Source organism: Candida dubliniensis, chromosome 4 (assembly GCF_000026945.1).
Source record: "Candida dubliniensis CD36 chromosome 4, complete sequence".
Classification (NCBI taxonomy): domain Eukaryota; kingdom Fungi; phylum Ascomycota; class Pichiomycetes; order Serinales; family Debaryomycetaceae; genus Candida; species Candida dubliniensis.
In genome coordinates this window covers 285,898-305,498 of record NC_012863.1, presented here as the reverse complement: position 1 = coordinate 305,498, position 19,601 = coordinate 285,898, and the positions used below count along the sequence as shown (strand labels likewise).

At 27.5% G+C, this 19,601-nt stretch overlaps 7 protein-coding genes across 7 annotated transcripts, besides 1 other annotated feature; 1 reads left to right on the top strand and 6 right to left on the bottom strand. All coding sequences in view use genetic code 12, as the record gives it.

The window, feature by feature from the left end:
• Positions 1 to 2,091: 2,091 nt before the first annotated feature.
• CD36_41400 (transcriptional activator, putative) lies at positions 2,092 to 3,262 on the bottom strand (the record flags this gene model as incomplete). Its single annotated transcript, XM_002419761.1, has 3 exons — positions 2,092 to 2,754; positions 2,854 to 3,117; positions 3,215 to 3,262. 3 exons carry the CDS (start codon positions 3,260 to 3,262, stop codon positions 2,092 to 2,094), a joined length of 975 nt encoding a protein of 324 aa, XP_002419806.1.
• Positions 3,263 to 4,198: 936 nt separating this feature from the next.
• Positions 4,199 to 8,044, bottom strand: ZCF27 (transcription factor with zinc cluster DNA-binding motif, putative; the record flags this gene model as incomplete). The annotated part of the gene is made up of 1 exon (XM_002419760.1): positions 4,199 to 8,044. The coding sequence occupies one exon, from the start codon at positions 8,042 to 8,044 to the stop codon at positions 4,199 to 4,201; it is 3,846 nt and encodes a 1,281-aa protein (XP_002419805.1).
• A 1,764-nt stretch (positions 8,045 to 9,808) lies between these two features.
• Positions 9,809 to 10,729, bottom strand: CD36_41380 (regulatory subunit of acetolacetate synthase, putative; the record flags this gene model as incomplete). The annotated part of the gene is made up of 1 exon (XM_002419759.1): positions 9,809 to 10,729. One exon carries the CDS (start codon positions 10,727 to 10,729, stop codon positions 9,809 to 9,811), a length of 921 nt encoding a protein of 306 aa, XP_002419804.1.
• A 350-nt stretch (positions 10,730 to 11,079) lies between these two features.
• Positions 11,080 to 11,631: a mobile genetic element.
• Positions 11,632 to 11,844: 213 nt separating this feature from the next.
• Positions 11,845 to 14,376, bottom strand: CD36_41370 (conserved hypothetical protein; the record flags this gene model as incomplete). The annotated part of the gene is made up of 1 exon (XM_002419758.1): positions 11,845 to 14,376. The coding sequence occupies one exon, from the start codon at positions 14,374 to 14,376 to the stop codon at positions 11,845 to 11,847; it is 2,532 nt and encodes an 843-aa protein (XP_002419803.1).
• Positions 14,377 to 15,539: 1,163 nt separating this feature from the next.
• Positions 15,540 to 15,989, bottom strand: CD36_41360 (hypothetical GPI-anchored protein, conserved; the record flags this gene model as incomplete). The annotated part of the gene is made up of 1 exon (XM_002419757.1): positions 15,540 to 15,989. One exon carries the CDS (start codon positions 15,987 to 15,989, stop codon positions 15,540 to 15,542), a length of 450 nt encoding a protein of 149 aa, XP_002419802.1.
• Positions 15,990 to 18,428: 2,439 nt separating this feature from the next.
• CD36_41350 (conserved hypothetical protein) lies at positions 18,429 to 18,842 on the top strand (the record flags this gene model as incomplete). The annotated part of the gene is made up of 1 exon (XM_002419756.1): positions 18,429 to 18,842. The coding sequence occupies one exon, from the start codon at positions 18,429 to 18,431 to the stop codon at positions 18,840 to 18,842; it is 414 nt and encodes a 137-aa protein (XP_002419801.1).
• Positions 18,843 to 19,122: 280 nt separating this feature from the next.
• CD36_41340 (conserved hypothetical protein) lies at positions 19,123 to 19,539 on the bottom strand (the record flags this gene model as incomplete). Its single annotated transcript, XM_002419755.1, has 1 exon — positions 19,123 to 19,539. One exon carries the CDS (start codon positions 19,537 to 19,539, stop codon positions 19,123 to 19,125), a length of 417 nt encoding a protein of 138 aa, XP_002419800.1.
• Between the last annotated feature and the right edge of the window lie 62 nt (positions 19,540 to 19,601).

The following is a 19,601-nucleotide window of genomic DNA, read 5'->3' as shown; positions in this document are numbered from 1 at the left end:
AATTAAAGATCCTGTGGTTTCTTTTCTGTTTGTTAGGTAGGTGGTTTCATTTCTTTACTACTTCTTTGAAGGTAATCCAAGACATTTAAGCACTAAGGAAAGGGGGATTAGCGATAGTAATTGAGTAATCTTGAAATTTCTGAAATTGCTGAAACTTTAATCAAGGTACTAAAGATAAAGGGGGAGAGAGAGAGATAACCAAACAACGAAAAACATTTTTCTGAGACAGATTTGAAACACAATTAAAGTCAAAATCTTGTTAGTAGTGAGGGATATAATGGGATCGAAGTTTATTGTGATTAAATGGTTAAGAATTTTTTTGGTTCTAGAAACAAATTATAGAACGACATTAACCTATTACTTGTTCTTAATGAAACAGTATAATATAATATTATTGAATTTCAAATTCCTAGAAAAAAAAAATGAAATTGGACAAAGGAAATTAATCCAGGTTTGTTGTTGTTGTTGTTGTTGTTGTTTTGGAATTGGTAATGATGATGATGATGATGATCTTTTTCTTCTTCTTACTTGTCTTTCATTTGGTTGTTAAAATTTATTTCTGTTACAAAAATTTTAGGAAAATCAAAATTACACAAACACAAACACAAACACGAATGAATGAATGAAAACGGAATTTCATTTTCATTCGGTTAAACTTGAAAAGATAATATATATATGTATGTGAATATATGACACATTGCCTTACTAATATTATGATGATCCTTTCAATACCGGCATACAACATCATCATCAATTAATCGTCTATGTTAATGGTAAATTTCAAAAAGGATTAATGTATTATGCATCTTGTAAGATAGGAGGAGGAGAAGGAGGAGGAAGTGAAAATAGTCGTCCGATATTTAAAATTTCCAATAACCCAAAGGAGTGAATTAATTAATTCAAATTTTCATTCTTTATTACACAAATAATTCACTTTCTTTTTTTTTCTTTCTTTTCTTTCTTTTCTTTCTTTTCTTTCCTTCTTTATTTCATTTTTTAATCTATTTTAGGTGATGTTTCGCCTCTATTTGTCAAAACAAACAGGCTAAAGGGAAAGATTTGCGATGTTAATAATAATATGGTGTTTGCTTTGCATACACGTACATACATAAATGACATGTTAACTCCAACGTTTATGTAATTACATCTTGAAATGATTAGATTGAGTTGTTGTAATTTAGTATGGATGAGGAAAGGATATTAGCTTTTGATATTTGCCAGATTATTTATAATGAAAGTTTGTAGCACACAAAAACAAAAATTCTATCCATATTGTGTTTTGAATGGGTAATTGTGGCCAATTCTCATTGTTAGTAACCACCTCTCTCTCCTATTAATGCCAGAGAGAGTTTGGGAATCAAAATAAAAAGTCATTCATTACTATGAGATGTTGTTGTTGTTGTAGTAGTTTGTCCTACTTGATGAAAGGGGGAGGAGGGGGGGCAAAAATACGCGTATAAATAAGATTAATATTAACTAATTATCATTGTGGTAGTTTTATAATCCATAAAGGTTGTGGTTTTGATTGTACGTAGTTGTAAATCCATTCCCAAATCTACTACTACAAAGTTTTCATTTGTCAATAAGGACACGATGTAGTTGATTAAACAATTTTCAGTATACAACACCATCATAGTTTATTGGCAGTAGGCAGGTTTTTTTTTGTTGCAACATGAATTATTTTATGTATTACTAATTTATACAACCCTCCTTGATATCAAAAACCATTGTAGTTATTTTTATGTTGAACAGAACAACATCTTATAAAAATGGAAATGAACACATGAAAGAAACAAGGAAGAAAGTGGTTTTAATTGTTGGTTGGTGTGTCAAAAAAAAAAAAAAGGAAACCTTTCTTCTTCTTGTTTGTGTTGTCAATAATTAATCAACTTCAAATCTTAAGACATACAAATAAATACACTCACATACTCATAAAGATATTCAATAAAAGAAGATCTTAAATTACAACTTTATTACGATACATAACATAACATATATATATATATTATTATAATGGATTAGATTTCCTTACTTTATAACAAAAAATACGCCAATATTCAAAAAAAAAAAAAAAAAACCAACCACCCAACTTCAAATAAATTCATCTTCGGAATATGAATTAGTAATATTGAGTAAATCAGGAATAATACGTTGTTGTTGTTGTTGTTGTTGTTTATCATTATGACTTTGTTGTTGATCTTGATATTGTCTAGGTTGTGGATGAGTTGATAATAATTGTGATTGTATAGATCTATTATTATCAATATTTATTATTGATGAAGATGAAGAAGAAGGTAATGTTGTATTTACATATTGTGATTGATGAGGATAATATTGTGCATTACTACTATTAGTGAAAAAAGATTCTTGTTGATTTGATTCAGTAATTGGATCAGAATCAATATTATTAAATTGTTGATGTTGTTGTTGTTGCAAATTAATCAGTTGAGGATCATTATTATCACTATTTTCATCTGATTGTTGCCTGTCTTTATCATCTTCATCTTCATCTTCAAAATAATCATCAGAATATTCAGGTAAATTTTGTAATATTAAATTCAGTTGTATATCTGATATATCTGCCTCTTCTTCTTCTTCTTCCTCATCATAATCATATTGTTGATTCTGTTGTAAGTTTTGGTCTTGTTCCTCCTTGTTTTGCAACTTTGATGATGATGACGAGTTATCATTAGTCTTCTTCTTTTTCCGTATTTTCTTTCTTGGTGGTTTAAGAGTCAATTGTTCTTGTTCATACTATTATAATTTGATAATAAGTTAGTAGAATATTCCATAAAAAAAAAAAAAAACAACAACAAGATTGTAACCCAGTATAAGGGGAAGTATATTACATACTTGACGATATTTAGCAAGATAAATTTTCAAAGTTTCTGAATAATTTTCAAAACCTAAAGTATACATTGCCCATAATATATCTTCACCATTTAAAGTTTTCCGTTTTTCTACTAAACATCGATCAGCAGCTTGACTAGTTATAAATGATATAAATTCCGATACACATTCTTGAATACATTCTTTTGATTCTTTTGATAATTTTGCATGTTCTGGTAATGCCTTTTTCATCACTCTTCCAACTTTAGAAAAAAAAAAAAAAAGACACTTCCCCCCCCCCCATTAAATTAAGGGAAGATGAATGAATGATTAGTTAGTAAAATAAAAGGGCAATAGAAGAGAAGGAAGTATACTATATACATACCATTGGCAATAGGTAGAAATCGATCTTGTTCTTTGATTTCATAATCATTATTTTGCCAATTTTGATCTATTGAATCTTTATTATTATTAATTCTTGACATTTTGTTTATATATATATATATATATAAATAAAAAAATAAATAAGTCACTTTTTTTTAGGATTAGTTGTAAGTTTCCATTTGAAATATTAATATTTATAAAACAACAAGAATTGAATTCTTTTAGTCTTTATTTATATATATATATATACCTGTTTGTTTCGTTTTGTTTATGTGTTAACCTTTTTTCTTTTTTTTTTTTGCGATCATCGGTTTGAGGAACCCATTTTCGAGATTCGGCTTTCCACCCTTCCTCCATCTTCCTTCATTCATCCCTCCCAATTTCACTTTGTTTATTTTTTTTTTTTTGTTTTTTGCAGTTAAATGTCAACCATTTCTAAACTAGAACGTATAAGATTTGGTTCTTATTAATTGTATTGTTGCTGCAAAGTTATTGGCGGTGGGGAAGGAAGGAAGGAAGGAAGGTAATCCTTTTTCTTTTTTTTTTTTAGCAGCAAATTAATAAATAAAAGGAGACACCAATTAAAATTAAAAATGTGTGAAATGTATAACGCCGTTTAATACAAACACAACAAAAAAAAGCACCCATCACCACCACCACCACTGCTACTACTACTATTTTCTTTCATATTTATGAAATATCAATTCTATGATGGATTTAAGTAATATATTACAATCTCATGTCTCCAACTTCCATTCTTTAAATCAATAGAAATAATAATCACATTTGAATTGTCGTTTAATCTCATTTCTATTTCTACCTACCTATACACACATCTATGTAATGATTAATTCATTTATCGCCCCCCCCCCCCCCCACCCCCAAAAAAAAAAAATTTTTTTTAAGAATCTTTCTCTTATCTTTTCATTATAATAATATACCATCATCATTTTGGTTAGTTATATTTGAGTTGAGTTGAATTGAATTATCTTGTTGATTTTTGTAAATCATTTAATATTTTTTTAATAAAATCTTGATAAATTTGACAATCTTTAATTTCTAATTTCCAATATTCCATTAAAATTATTGAATGTTCTAAAGATGCAATTATACCTTTTATATTAATCACCATATTTATTAATTCAATAATTTCTTCCATAGATTTTATTGAAAATGAACCATTTTCCTTTTTCAGTTGTTGTTCAAGTTGTTCAAGTTGTTCAAGTTGTGATTTTAATATTGATTGGAATTTAATATCAGTAGTAGCTTTATTTATCATTGATTGAATTTTTTTATAAATCAAATATTGAAATATATTACCAATAAATAAATTTCTTATATAATACCACAGTCCTGGATGTCTATGAGTACCTAATTTAGGTATATTTAATTTTGGTATTGAAATTAAATTTGATATAAAAATTCGTAAAATTCTTTGTTTAACTAATGATAAATCTTTGATTGTAATTGTTGATTCTTCATTAATTTCTTGATCATAACCATTCATCGTTGTTGTTGTTGTTGTGGCTTGTTTATTATTATCATATTCAATGAATTTAGAAAAATCTTCATCAGGAAATTGTTTTTGATAAAATAATGGAGCATTGATTAAATTAAAATAATCAATTTCTAAATAATCATCATCATGATAATCATGATCATGATTATTATGATTATTATTATGGTTATATTCATTTTCATTAATTAAATTAAATATTGTTGAACTAGAACCAGAACCAGAACCAGAACCAGAACCAGAACCAGAACCAGAACCAGAACCAGAACCAGAACTAATTGATGAATTTGGAGAATCCATAGGATTAAAATTATCAATCCCAAAAGCTAATGAAGATGATGATGATGAAGATGATGAATTATTTGTTGTTGTATTCATTGAATCATTCATTACAGAAATTACTGCTTGAATAATTTCAATAAATGGGATTTTATCTTGTAAAAATAAATAAACTAATGGACGAAATAAAAGTAATTTTGATACTAATATTCTAGTTTTAATAAACATGATATTTTCTGATTGAACTCTAGCTAATAAATCATCATCAATTAAAAAATCATCTAATCCATCAAAAATATCATAATCAACATCATCATCATCATAATCATAATCATCATTATTATTATTATTATTTATAATTGAATTATTACCCTTCAATTTATGTTTTTGTTGTTGTTTTTGTTGTTGTTGTTGTTGTTGTTGATGTTTTTTTTCATATTTTTTTTTCAATCGACGGAAAATTTGTTCAACATTAACTTCTTGTAATACAAAATTACGAATTTCTGGAATTAATAAATTAATAATTCCATTATATTGATTTAAATAATCAATAAATGATGACCAAATAGTTTGTTCAATAAATTTTTCATCATCCCATAAATGATTAATACTATTTTCTAATGAATATAATTCATCAAACATAACATTATCTATTTTACGTACAACAATTTCTGTTAAAAAATAATACCAAGAATATTGATCATTATAAAATTGTCCTAATTTTATAACACTTGAACTATATTTATAATTTAATTCTTGTAAATTTGGAGTCATAGGTATTTTAGGAAATCCTGATGGTGGTTCAATTTTAGTTATACCTGATAATGGAACAAATGGAGATAATTCAACATTTAATTCACATTCTAATTTTAAACAAGTCCAATATAATCGATTAATAATTTCTAATTTCAAATTCGATTTCGATTTAGATAAAGATAAAGATGAAGATGAATTATCAAATTTAATAGTTTTTTCAATTAAATACATTATATGTTGACTAGCCATTAAACTTGATCTTTGAGCAAGGATTATACAATTTTGTTGTAAATATAATTGACTTAAAAATAAATAATATTGTACTGAATTAATAGTATTATTATAATTTTTTGATAAATTAAATGAAAATATATTACAAAGTATTTCAGAATAATCTTTCAACATAAAGGCAATTATATTTCTTTGTCTAGGGAAATTAATTGGAATATTATCAAATACATTATCACCAGATAAACAACCAATTGATATTGATTTAGCTTCTTCTAAAGAATTCTCAAATTTATCAAGATTATCAAATTGGACTGGTACACTAATAATTCCTAATGCACAAATTATAAGTATTAAAGGAATTGATTTAATTAATCGAATAAATTGTTTCACAGTAATACTTTTTTTCATATTCATATTCATATTCATATTCATATTCATATTCATGTTCTTGTTGCCATTTTTATTTTCATTTTCATTTTCACTAGTATTTGTAAAATCATCATTATTACAAAATAAATTTTGTATCTCTTGTGGAATAGTATAATCATCAATATATAATTCAAGAAGTTTAGAAAATGATATATTTGATGATTTTTGTATTAAAAGTTGATAAGTTTCTATAATATCGAAAAATTCAAATCTTTCTAAAATTGGAACTTTTGTATAAGAATTAATGAAAAATGAATTCATTATTGTAGTAAAATTATTATTTATTAATTTTTCAAGAATTTCATATTGTTTTATAGATTCAATTAATGATTTATTACAATGAGAATGAGAATGAGTATGACAATTGGAATTAGAATTAATTATATCATTATTTTTACTATTATCATTATCATAATTATTTTTCAAAGTTTTTTCAATATTTTCTATATCTTTTGTTGATAAATTAAAAGTATTTTTGAAATAATCCCATTTGAATATTGATATAACTGACATATCCCAAACACATTTATCAAAAGTGAATTTTTTCCCTCGACCTTTTGTTAATGTTTGTGGTTGTTCTTGTTGTTGTGGTTGTGGTGCTGGTTGTTGTTGTTGTTGTTGTTGTGGTGCTGGTGAAAATGTTGTTGTTGCTGTTGTTGCTGATGATGATGATGATGGTTCACCAGGTGATGCTTTATCTGTAGTATTAGTTGATATAGAACCAGAATTACCATTTTTAATTTCTTTTAAATCTTTTAAAATAATATCTAATTTACTTAAAATATTCAAAGATGCTGGATCATAACTAGAATAATCTTTTTGTTGATCATCTGTACGATAATGACAATTTAAATTCCCATTTTTAATACATGAACCACATCGAGGACGAACATTATCACATTTAATTTTTTTCAATCGACAAGTATCACATGCTGTTAAAGCTCGTTTTCTAGGATATGTAGCTGCCATTCGAGAAGTTTGTTGCATCAGAGAATGAGTTCTTTTTCTATTATTTTCTTTCCAAGATTCTTGAGTTGCAACTGTTGTAGATGAATGTTGATGTTGTGGAGGTGGTGGAGGTGTTGATTGATGCATCGCTACATGTTGTTGTTGTTGTTGTGGTGGTGGTGGTGGTGGGTGAGGTGGTTGAGGAAGTGGTAATTGTGTTGGATTACCAGGGGTATGTTGTTGATGTTGTAATGGAGATCCTTGAGTGGGTTGAAACAGAACACTATTTCCCCGTTGTGGTCCAACTGAATAAAACCCTGAAGTATGAGGAGGAGGAGTATAGTAACCAGGAGTAGGAACTTGTTGGTAATAATTTCCAGCATATTGAGGTGGTATTTGTTGTTGTTGTTGTTGTTGCTGTGGTGGTTGCGGTATGATTTGAATAGGAATCGGTGGTATTGGTTGTGGTAAATGTGATATTCGCAGTTGTTGCCCTTGTTGCCCTTGTTGTACCTGTTGTCCCTGTTGCTGCTGAGATGATGGTGGCGGTTGGGGTATATGCTGCACAGGATATGACAAATTATTCTGCATCGAAGGTTGGTTTGGTGTACTAGAAGAAGTAGAAGAAGAAGTAGTAGTAGTTATGGGTTCATTTTTCACCGGCGTACTCATTATTTTCTTTTATGTTGATTGCTGTTGGTTGTTGATTATATATTATTATTGTTGTTGTTGTTGTTGTTGTTGTTGTTGTTGTTGAAGGATTCGGGAGGATGGAGGAATTGAATAAAAAATAAGTATGATTACTTTTTCACTTGAATCTATTCTGTTTTGAAATGCTTGGCTGTTACAATCGGTTGGTGGTTTTTGGTTTTTGGTTCTTGGAATTAAAAATTATAAAACAACTCTCAACAGTGGTTTTATATAATAATAATAGTATATAATAATATTAAAATGAGTTCATCAATGAAAAAAATTGGAAAATACAATTCAAATTTTTTTTTAAAAAAAAAAAAAAAAAAAAAAACCAAATAAATAAATAACAATTTTATAAGTTAGTCTAGTTTAATATAAATAGTAATTAGTCTTTAATTTGTGATATAAGAAACAAATCTTTAAAATAAAAAATTTTCATCCACTATCAACATCAACACCAATAAGAAGAAGAAGAAGAAAGTGGAAGCAAAATTCAATACACACAGAATATTTTCTTTTTCTTGGGTTTTTTAGGTTGCATTAAACAACAACAACAACAACAACAATAATAATAATAATAATAACCAAATAGTAAGAGTCAGTTCCATTTCGCTTCTACTATCTCTTTCCTTCCACTAAATATTGGTTACGAAACGATGCATAATTCTTCTATCCAATTCAGTTGCGATATCTCAACACCAACCATTACTCTTCCTTGTCCCTACTTACCCCCCCTTACAATCAAGGCTTAAATAACTTAATAGATATCATTTAAACTCACACCTTTTACAAAGATATGGTTGCACGGCTTTGTCTCGTGATGATGATGATGTTGTTGTTATTGTTGTTATTGTTGTTGTGTATTTGCTTCCTCTCCCCTTAAGGCATTCTAAAATGTTACAATATTAACAAAAAAAAACAAAAAAAAACAATCAAAAAAAAATCATCATCAAAGTCTCTTTGTTTTGCAACGTATATTATATGTCGACAACAATTACAATACTACGGCAATTTCATTGGATTTGACTCATCACCATCATCATAATCCTTTCTCTTTTTAAAAGAACTGGTGATTTCATACCACATAATATACTAAACTCTCTACAGTAATTGCTGTTGAGGTTTTGAACCAAAGTTATATTCCATTTGGTTAAACACCAATGATGTTTATCACCTGATAGTAAACCACCACCCCCCCCTCATTAACCGATGAATTGAGTATTTTTTAGGCTTTATTCGGAAATGGTGGTAGTAGTAGTGGCGAATCACAAAAGTAGTTCTTAAAGATTAGTAACATTTAACGAACATTTATTTGAATAAGAAATAGGAATTGATTGTTAATGGTTAGGAAGGAAAGTTATGGGTGGTAGTGGTGTTGTTGTTTAAACCCCCCGCTAACCCATTCCACTCCAATGTATGAACCTAAAATTGCAAAATATATAAGCAATATATTATTCTCTTTGTTAACCATTATTATTATTATTGTTCCGAGGGAGTAATATTTGTTACTTTCAATATATATTATTAGTGATTTTAACCTCCAAACTGTATTACTCCTTTTTTTTTTGACAAGATTTTCGTAATTAATTTATTGTAAAAACTTTTAAACAGAACTAAATCTTTTTTGAAAATAGTAAATTGTAATTATTATTAATATGTTTATTGGTTATTTCTCTTTATACAAGACAAGAAAACAAGACAAAACAAAAAAGAAAGAAAGAGTACATTATATATATCCATCATTTAACCTGGTGGTAATTGAGATGCATCAACAATATCAGCAGCATCAATTGAATCTTCTTCTTCTATATCAGAAAAATTATTTAATGGAGTTCTTGGTAATGCCATCATACCTGATCTTGCCAATTCCAAAATTCCAAAAGGATGTAATAAACTAATAAATGAAGTTATTCTTGAAGGTTTAGCACTTAATTCAACAACAACATTTCTATCAGAAATATCAACAACTTTACCACCAAATTGTTTAGTTAAAGTAGATATATGATCCAAATGAATATGTTTTTGTCTTAAAGCTTCTGAAGGAGGTAAATTATTTGGATGATAAGCTGATTCACAAGCATCTATATTAGGAATTGATGAACCATCATCAATATGTAATTGATGAGTAGCAATTAATTCTTGAAAATATTCTGGTCCTAATAATGATATTCTAGCTAATAATAATTCTCGTTTAATAATTTCTGCATTGGTATAATCTAATACAGCATAAACTGGTACTAAATCTTCAATTTGTCTACGAGCTTGTTCAACAACTCCATCTTGACCTTTTAAAACAATTGTCATTCTTGATAAATCTTTAACTTCAGTATTACAAACTACTAATGAATCAATATTAAAACCTCGAGCAGCTAATGTACCAGAAACTCCTGATAATACCCCAGGTTCATTTTGAACTAAACAATTTAATACATGTTGTTTTGGAGGAGCTTTTGATGGAACAGGAGTTTCATATAAAATTGATGAAACAGCAGCATCAGCTGACCAATTTGGAGTTTCTAATGTTGGTAATGGTGGACGTTTTTGATTACGATGTAAAGTTTTATATGCTAATGCTGAAGTTGAACCAGAACTGCTGTTATTACTACTATTTCTAATACTAGTTCTAGTGATTTGTCTAATCATACAAGGAGATCTCCTCAACATGGTAGTGATAGTGATAGTGATGGTGGTGGTGGTTGGGTGGGGTGGAGTTTATTAAAAAGTGAAAAAAGAAGATGAAGGAAAATATTGCCAGAGAGAAAGAGAGAGAGAAATCAACAACCTTTATTCGTTTTCTATTTTTCACTTTTTTTTTTTGTTGTTTCTGGACTAATGGAACGAAAAAAAAAAAAAAAAAAAAGTTCATTAATGGTGGGGACACGACATTTTTCCGGCCCTGAATAGGAGAACAGACATTTTTTTTATTATTAGTAAAATGCCATGAATATCAATTAATTAATCAATCAGTTGATGGAGAATAATCATATATTATTATATTATATATTATTGTTAGTTGTCGCTGAAATAGCAACAAATCTTTCCACAATCGTTGGCATTTATGCTACTTTGCACGACAAAAGTGTTTCCATACAATTAAATACAAAATATCCTAAAAATGAAAACATATGGAGGTTGGACATAAATCAAGAGTTTTTGGTAATAAAAAGAATAGGAATGGTAGAATCGTAAAAATATTTTATATATAGTTATATATAGTTATATATATATATTTATCTTAATTATGGGAAAATAAAGAGTTTTATTAGATACAATAAGTTTTGTCCATAAAGTCTAGCTTTTAAAGGCTATTGGGACTAATTTCACAACATCTGGTGAAATATATGATTTACTCCATTTAAGACAAATGAAATGATATAAAAAAAAAAAAAAAAATGCCATTGCCGACAATATATCCTAATTAGTCACTTTACCATTTACTCCAAACATTGTCATTTCAATATTATATAGTTAGCTTCATGGACTGGACTGGACTAATTAACTAACTCAAACCAAATTGGTAATGTAGTCTGTTCTCCATTTGAGTTGAATGCCACGACTCAGTGATAGTAACCCGTTGCAAAAAAAAAAAAAAAAAAAAAAAAAAAAAATCTTCAAGTGGTTTTTACCAATCCTATGGTAATTCTTTTACCAATTCTTTAATGCAATTAATTGCATTAATTGCATTAATTGCAGTTAATAGCAGTTAATCTACCAAAAAATTTATCAGTAAGATATAATACATTTTTAATCGATTTTATTTAATAATTTTATAAATCCGATCATTTGTTTATTTTTCTTCGTTTTATATTATAAGCCAAATTATCTTGATTAGTGACTATTTGATCAGCAAAATCCTTCCAATTTTTTATATTCAATAAAAAATTATCAAGTTTTTCAGGTGACTTTTCACTAACTTCATTAAATCTTTTCATTATTAAGTTTAAATCAATTAGTCCTTGATGTTCTTTTTCTTCATCTGTTATTTCAGGTAATTCTGGTAAACAATTTGTTGGAAATGCTGGTTGGAAATTGACTATTCTTGATTTTGTTTTCATAAACTGATGAATAAGATCTTGATTTTCATATTCACTAGTTATTTCTGGTGATTCAATCAGATGTGAAATAACAAGATTATCATCAAAATCTCCAGAGTCATCAAATACTGAAAGATCAACCATTTCAGTTTGTTGTTTATCATATACTGGATTTTTTTCCTTTGTTGTATTTGTATTTGTATTTGTATTTCTAATTCTAATTCTAATTTTGCTTCCATTTTCTATAGTTTGTGGTGTTATAGTTGTATCGAAATCCATCAACGGATAAAAAATTCCATTTTCTTCAGTAATTTCTGGGTTACATTGATTTCCGTCACTAACTCCATTGATAAGATCTGTTGCCTCAACGGACTCAGTGTCAAATACCAATTGCTTCAATCTTTCATACATATAAAGGTGTTTACACCACGAATAACCCGTCTGTTTTAAATCACATGTACATGTACCCAGTCCATCTGAATGTAATATAGCAACATATTCTTCATCTTTTTCAGAAATTCTAACAAAGGCACCATCTCCCTGAATCACAACCAATGTCTGCAACTGTTCCTTGGTTAAACAAGACGCAAATCTTTTATTAGAAGTTTCAACTTTGTCAATTTTTCCTTGTCTTTTACCACTAGTAGCATCATCATCATCATCATCATCATCATCATCATCATCATCATCATCATCATCATCATCATCATCATCATGACGTTTCCTATAAAAAGGAGTAATATCATGGTATAACACACAAACAAGATCATCCGCTTGTCGCTTTTTAAATACTCTTATAAACTTTTGTTCCAAAAAACGATGATAACTTTCAATGTAATTATTTGTAACATTCTTTTGGTTAAATGACACAACCAGGTTATTCATCCAATGTCCTTTTAATTTCTCATAATAACAAAAATACTCTAACCACTCAGTATTCTCTTTATATTTGTTCTTAAAGGCGTCAATCTTCATTTGAGCATCTTGTGGAGATTTATTTTCAAATAAATTTATAAAATCGTTAATGGCTTCCTCTTGAAGTTTTACATTTGCAATTTTCGATTTGACCTTGAGTTTAACATTTCTTAATATATGCCACTTACATATGATAATCATCGACTTTGGAAACACTTGTTTAATTGAGTTTATTTCAACAAAGGAGCAATCAATCATAAATTGGTCTGGCGACAATGAATGACTCTTAATAAATTTTAAAAACTCAATTAATGGCTCTTCATCTAAGCAATTGGTTAACATATAAGCACCAGGGGTATCCATTCCGGTGACATCATCTCGGACCATTATAGTATATAAATAGGTCCAACCTAACTTATGTGGTTGGTTAAAATCCTGGCAAATATTATGAGTACAATCCAAATAATAAATCAGCTGATTCTTCTTCTTCTTCTTCTTCAATATTTCCTCCTTTTGCCAAGAATCAAAAAAAAAACAACACCAACCCGGTTTTCCTGTAGTGGTGGCAACATTTCCTTTTAAATCAATGTAATTGAAAGAACCATCAGACGAAATCTTTTCACCCCATTTAAGCAAATTTATTTTATTATCTTGATCTAATTTGAATTTTTTATTATCATAATATTGTTTGATCCAGTAATTAATATGATATTTTTGAATTCTTAAAAATGGTTTGTAATTCATTGGAATTTGATTTTTATTTTTTTGACCATGAAGGTTAAATAATATTTTTTCAATTTGACTCCTGGTGTAACCTTTTCCAATCATATCAACTAGCCAATCTCTTGCCACAACATTTAAAGGTCCATTCTCTTGTGGAGCGTGATTATGAGTTGGTACAAACCCAATTAATTTATAACCAGGAATACCTTTTTGTTGTTTAACGTAAAGTCTTGCCGGACAATTAGATTTTATTGATGATATTGTCTGGTTAACAATATCATCGTTGCTTTTTTTTGATTTTGACTTAAATTTTCCTCTCAGAGAACAACCAAAATATTCTTCTTTGGAATAAAGCAGTTTTCTAATTTTGTTATCATTGTTATTCTCTTCTGGTGATTCAAAAGAACTCTTTCTTGACCAATTATAATTCAAACTAATCAGTTTAAACCATCTTTCAAATTCATCATCTTTGAAATAACCAATTATTAAATCAACATTGTCTTCAAATTCATTAGATAAACCATTAAACATAAACTTCTCTGGTGTTGAAGATGCTTCTTTAAAAGCAGCTTGAAGCGTCTTATTGTCATCAACGGGATTATTCAGTCCTTTTTTGATCAATTTATACCTTTTAGCCATTATAAATAGGGTTAATCATCTCTTTGTATAGCCTATATAAAAGATTGTTGAATGAAGGTTTTAGGAAAAAGAGTGGTGGGTAGAGGGAAAAAAAAAAAAAATTTGTTGAATTTTTTTTCTTTTGTTTTGTTTTGTTTTGTTTATACTTCATCCACCGCGAATTCTAGTTAAATTTTATTATTGGCCAAAAATAGATTCATGTGAGGCGGCTAACAAAAATATTATATGTGCAGGAGTGCATGGAAAGTGATACCAAAAAAAAATTTAAAACTTTTGGCATCTTTTTTTTTTTTTTTTTTTTTTTTCTGCGAGAGTGTATACTTTTTTTGTATCACGTGCAAACTGAAACACACACACACACACATACACACACACAAAAGAAAAAACAATTAATGGCACGGCAGCACCAACAGCAGCAGTAGCAACAACAGCAACAATGACAAAAAGGGATTTGAAGTTTTTGTTCTACTTCTTTTTTTTTTTTCTCTTTTTTTTTTTTTTTTGGTTTATCTCCGTGGTAGCCGTTGTTGTTTGTCATCGTACCAATGCAACTGGTTCCCTCTTTAGTTCAAGGGGAGGAGGAGTTACCTATTATCAAAGATTACTACACCAGAAGTAACAGAAGAAATTTCCAAGTTCTAGTAAATTATTAGTCACAATTGGTCAGGGTTAGTAGTAGTAAGTAGTAATAGTAAGTAGTAAGTAGTAATAGTTTGACAAAAAGACGCGATTTAATACACATAAATGGAAAAAAGAAGGGAGAGAACGTGGGAATAATAGCAACCAACCAACCAACCAACACAAAACTTATTACAACATAACTCAGTTCAACTCAGTTCAATTCAAGTCAATTCAATTTAAGTCAATTCAATTCTTGTAAGCATATATACTATGACTGTTGATTGATTACTGGTCAGATATGAAAAAAAAAAAAAAAAAAAAAGAAAAAGAAAAAAGAGAATTACCAGTAGTAGTGGGAAGTAATTTTGTAGACATTGACGATCAATAAACAGGTGTAAAAGAATAAGTACTGATGATATGTTTGTTTATTGTAATTAAAGAATAAAATAAAATAAAATAAAATAAAATAAAACGATTCGATTAGATTAGATGTAACGTAATTAATTAATGATTTATATTATCAACAGTTAGTAATATTAGATTTACAATAATAAAGCTAAAGCAGCCAAGATTGGACCACCAACAGCACCAACAGCAGCAACAGAATCAGCACCACCAGTTTTAGTAATAGAAGCAGTTTCAGATTTATGTTTCTTAGATGAAGATGAAGTTGAAGTTGAAGTGGAATTAGATTTAGATTTAGATTTGGTAGTTGAAGTGGAGATAGTAGTAGAAGCACTAGAAGTAGTCTTTTTATCTTTCTTAGCAGTAGTAGTAGTAGTAGTAGCTGAAGAAGAAGAAGAAGAAGTGGTGGTGGTGGTCTTTTTAGCAATTTCAGCATCTTCATCTTTCAAATTAATAATTGCTGGATAACCAAATTGACCATCTTGAACAATTAATTCATCATCATTGATTAATCTAACTTGTTCTAAATTGATAGCTAAAGTAGTAGTAGTAGCAATTGAAATTAAAGTTAATAATTGAAATTTCATTATAAAAATAAATTGAATTGATTTTAATTAACAAGAAAAGAAAAGAAAAGAAAGAAAAGAAAAGAAAAGAAAAGAAGAAAAGAAAGAAAAAAAAAATTCCAATTGAGATGAATAGAAAAGATATTTAAAGGATTTGAAATAAATTATATATAAATTAATATATGAATATATATGTATGTATATATATAGTGAAAATTTTCTAAGTTAAAAAAAAAAAAAAAAAAAAAAAAGAAAAATTGTGTAGAATTAAAATTAAAAATAGTTAATTTAATATTAATATTAATATTAATATTAATAATTTCTTCTTGTTCAAACTGGGTTTATAATAATAATACTAATAATAATACTAATAATAATAATAATAAAAAAAAGGAAAACTCAAAGTTACAAAATTGAAGAAGCCGATACTATAGTAGTTGGGTTGAATCAAGATTAAAATAAATTTCAAATTGACTTTTATTTCTCTTCTCTCTTTCACGATAGTACCACCAATTTATTATTTAATCCCAATAAACTTTTATCAATATATTAAGTCTAAACTTCAAACCAAAAGAATAGACTAAATAGACTAAATAAATAAGTAATTTTTTATTGACGGTTAAAAAGCATAATAATTATAATACTTGAAACTATATTATTAATAACCAATAATATTTACAGATGTACCATATGATATGTATGGACTTTTTTTTTTTTTTATTATATTATATTAATTAGTTTATGCCCCTCCCACCCCCTTCCACCCCTTCACCCATTTATTTGGACTGTCTTATTAACATTTGGGTGTGGTTATATAGTTTGTTATTTTTTTTTTTTTTTTTTTTTTGGTTTTCTAAAAGTAACATAACCCACCCACCCCCCACTCCCACCAAAGAACAATACACATAATATATATCTTTTTTCCTCTTCTAATACAGATACGCATCACAATTCAAATAAGTTTATTAGTTTATTGATTAAACTTTTTTAATGTTAATACAGTGTGGTTGCAGTAGTAGTAGTAGCATTGTCTTGGGTAAGAAGAAGAGGAGAGGAGAGGTCACGATTATTCAAGTAATAGTGTTTTCAATCCTACTTCAATTCAAAATATAAAGGAGAAGGAAAAGGTACTACCAAACAAATTACTTTTAATTATATTCAATTTTTCAACACTACAAAATAAGATGATGATATTGTAGATACTATAGATTCCTCTATATGTATATAAATATAACTCTTATCAATATTATTGATTAGAAATATCTATAATTTCAAGATCTAGATTTTACAAATGTGTGAAGAGTAAGTTTTATAGTTTGTTTCTGTTTTTCTGTTTTTTTTTTATTTTTTTATTTTTAGTTAAAGGTCGTGTGACTTTTAATTTGTGCTAAGAAAAATTTTTCTTCTTCGTTTTCTTCTTCTTAATTTATTTTCAAATTAAATGTTCTTTTACCTATGAAGTTAAAAATGTATATAAAGTCTATAACAATAATCAAAGTTTAAATAATAACCCAACTTCTAGTTAAGTATTTAATTTGATCATATTATTATTATTATTATTATTATTAGTAGTAGTAGTAGCAGTATAATGACCATGTTGGTAGTGCTATTATTGTACGCAATCCCACGACAATCTTAATAGTAATAATAATAATAGTAATAATAATAATAATAATTTGAATTAGGATAATTTCCATCCTAATTGGGCGATAATAATAAGAAGAAGAATAACTACTACTACTACTACTACTACTATGGTTTTATATATATATATATATATATATATATAATATGAATTGTTTTATTATCTATATTGAAGTAATCCTATTAATATTATTCATCGGTAAAGTAAAGGGCAAGTCATAAACCGTAAGAAGGAAATAGGAATATTTTTTTTTTTGTTGTTGTTGTTGTTGTTGTTGTTGTTGTTGTTGTTTTGGAGGTTGCGGGGGAGGGTTTATAGATATTATGATCGTTTATTTGACTTACTTTACTTTTGTTCCAAAAAAAGATTCTCAAATTCTCCTGAATTCTCCGATCGGGATTTACTTTTTTTCTTCTTCTTCTTCTTCTTCTACAAGTCAAAGGGAAAACAAATTCCGCAATTAATAAGTCCGGTATTCTTCCCAAATGGGTAATTGGTTCCGCAATTGATAAATGGGCGCAAAAAAAGAAAAAGAAACTGTCAATGTCAATATCAATATCAATGTTAATATGAAAACAACTTTACTTTACGAGATTGTCAAAACATCACATAACATAACATAGCATAACATAACAAAAAAAAAAGAGTATACAATATTGTTTTAATCAAAGTAATACTATTTTATTTTAAGAGATCACCCAACCCAACCCAAACCCAACCCAACCAAACCCACTCCTACTTACTAACAAATACACAGAGGACTCTTTTTGGTTTTTTTTTTTGAAACTAAGATTAATTCAATCATTAATTCTCTAATGACCATTTTTGATTTAATTATTATTATATATATATATATTTATTTACAACCTCAACCCACCATAAAAGCATTAATAATTCCTAAATCAATATATAATATAACTTATCAAGGTATAAATATTAATAATGTTCGAAATGATAAATCAATGTATGAATTTAAAGTTATTGGTGGACCTTATAAAACTAATGTAAATTATTATTATGATTCTTTTAATGGTATATATTTTATCAATCAAAATCAAAATCAAAATCAAAATCAAAATCTAATTCAAAACCATCACAATAATAATAGTTATTATTATTATTATTATGCTGCTGCTGATGATGATAATGATAATGATATAATTGAAGTTTTAAGTCGTGATGAAATTGGAATTCAATTGAATGAAAAATATAATAGTTTGTTTTTATAAATAAAAAGGGGTTTGGGTTTTTTATTATTATGTATTTAGAATTAACTAACTAACTAACTAATTAACTAACTAATAAAAGAAATAAATAAATAAATAAACAATAAATGTATAGTTCTTAAGAATTATAATTGAAAAAAAAATAAATATATCGATGGATGGATGGATGGATGGATGGATGAAGGAATAAATCAGATTATTGTAAAGTAAGAAATTAGATCATTTCTGAAATAAAAATGGAAAGGAAAAGAAATGAAATGAAAGGAAAGAAATTTCTCATTCATTATAATAAACCTAATATCATAACAGCTATAATTGGTACACTAGTGATAATTTGAAGTTGATTACCATTATTATGGACACTACTAGTAACACTACTAGTAACACTACTAGTAGTAGTTTCAGCAATCAGTGATGATAATGATGATGATTGAGATTGAGAATTTGAGGCATTATCAGTTGGAATTGGATTATTATGAGTTATTGCTATAGTCCTATCCATTGGATCATTATCAACAGTTACTCGATTTCTTTTGATATTACCAATACCAATACCAATACCAATACCATTACCAATACCATTAACTTTCAAACTTTTTTGGATAATTAACCCATTGATAGATTCACTTAATAATAATAATAAAGTGATCAACAGCAACAACAATGATGATGATGACAAAAACTTTCTTGTAAATTGCATTATTATTATTATGATATGAAATATGAAATATGTAATTGTATAGTTTTGTTTTTTAATTGAAA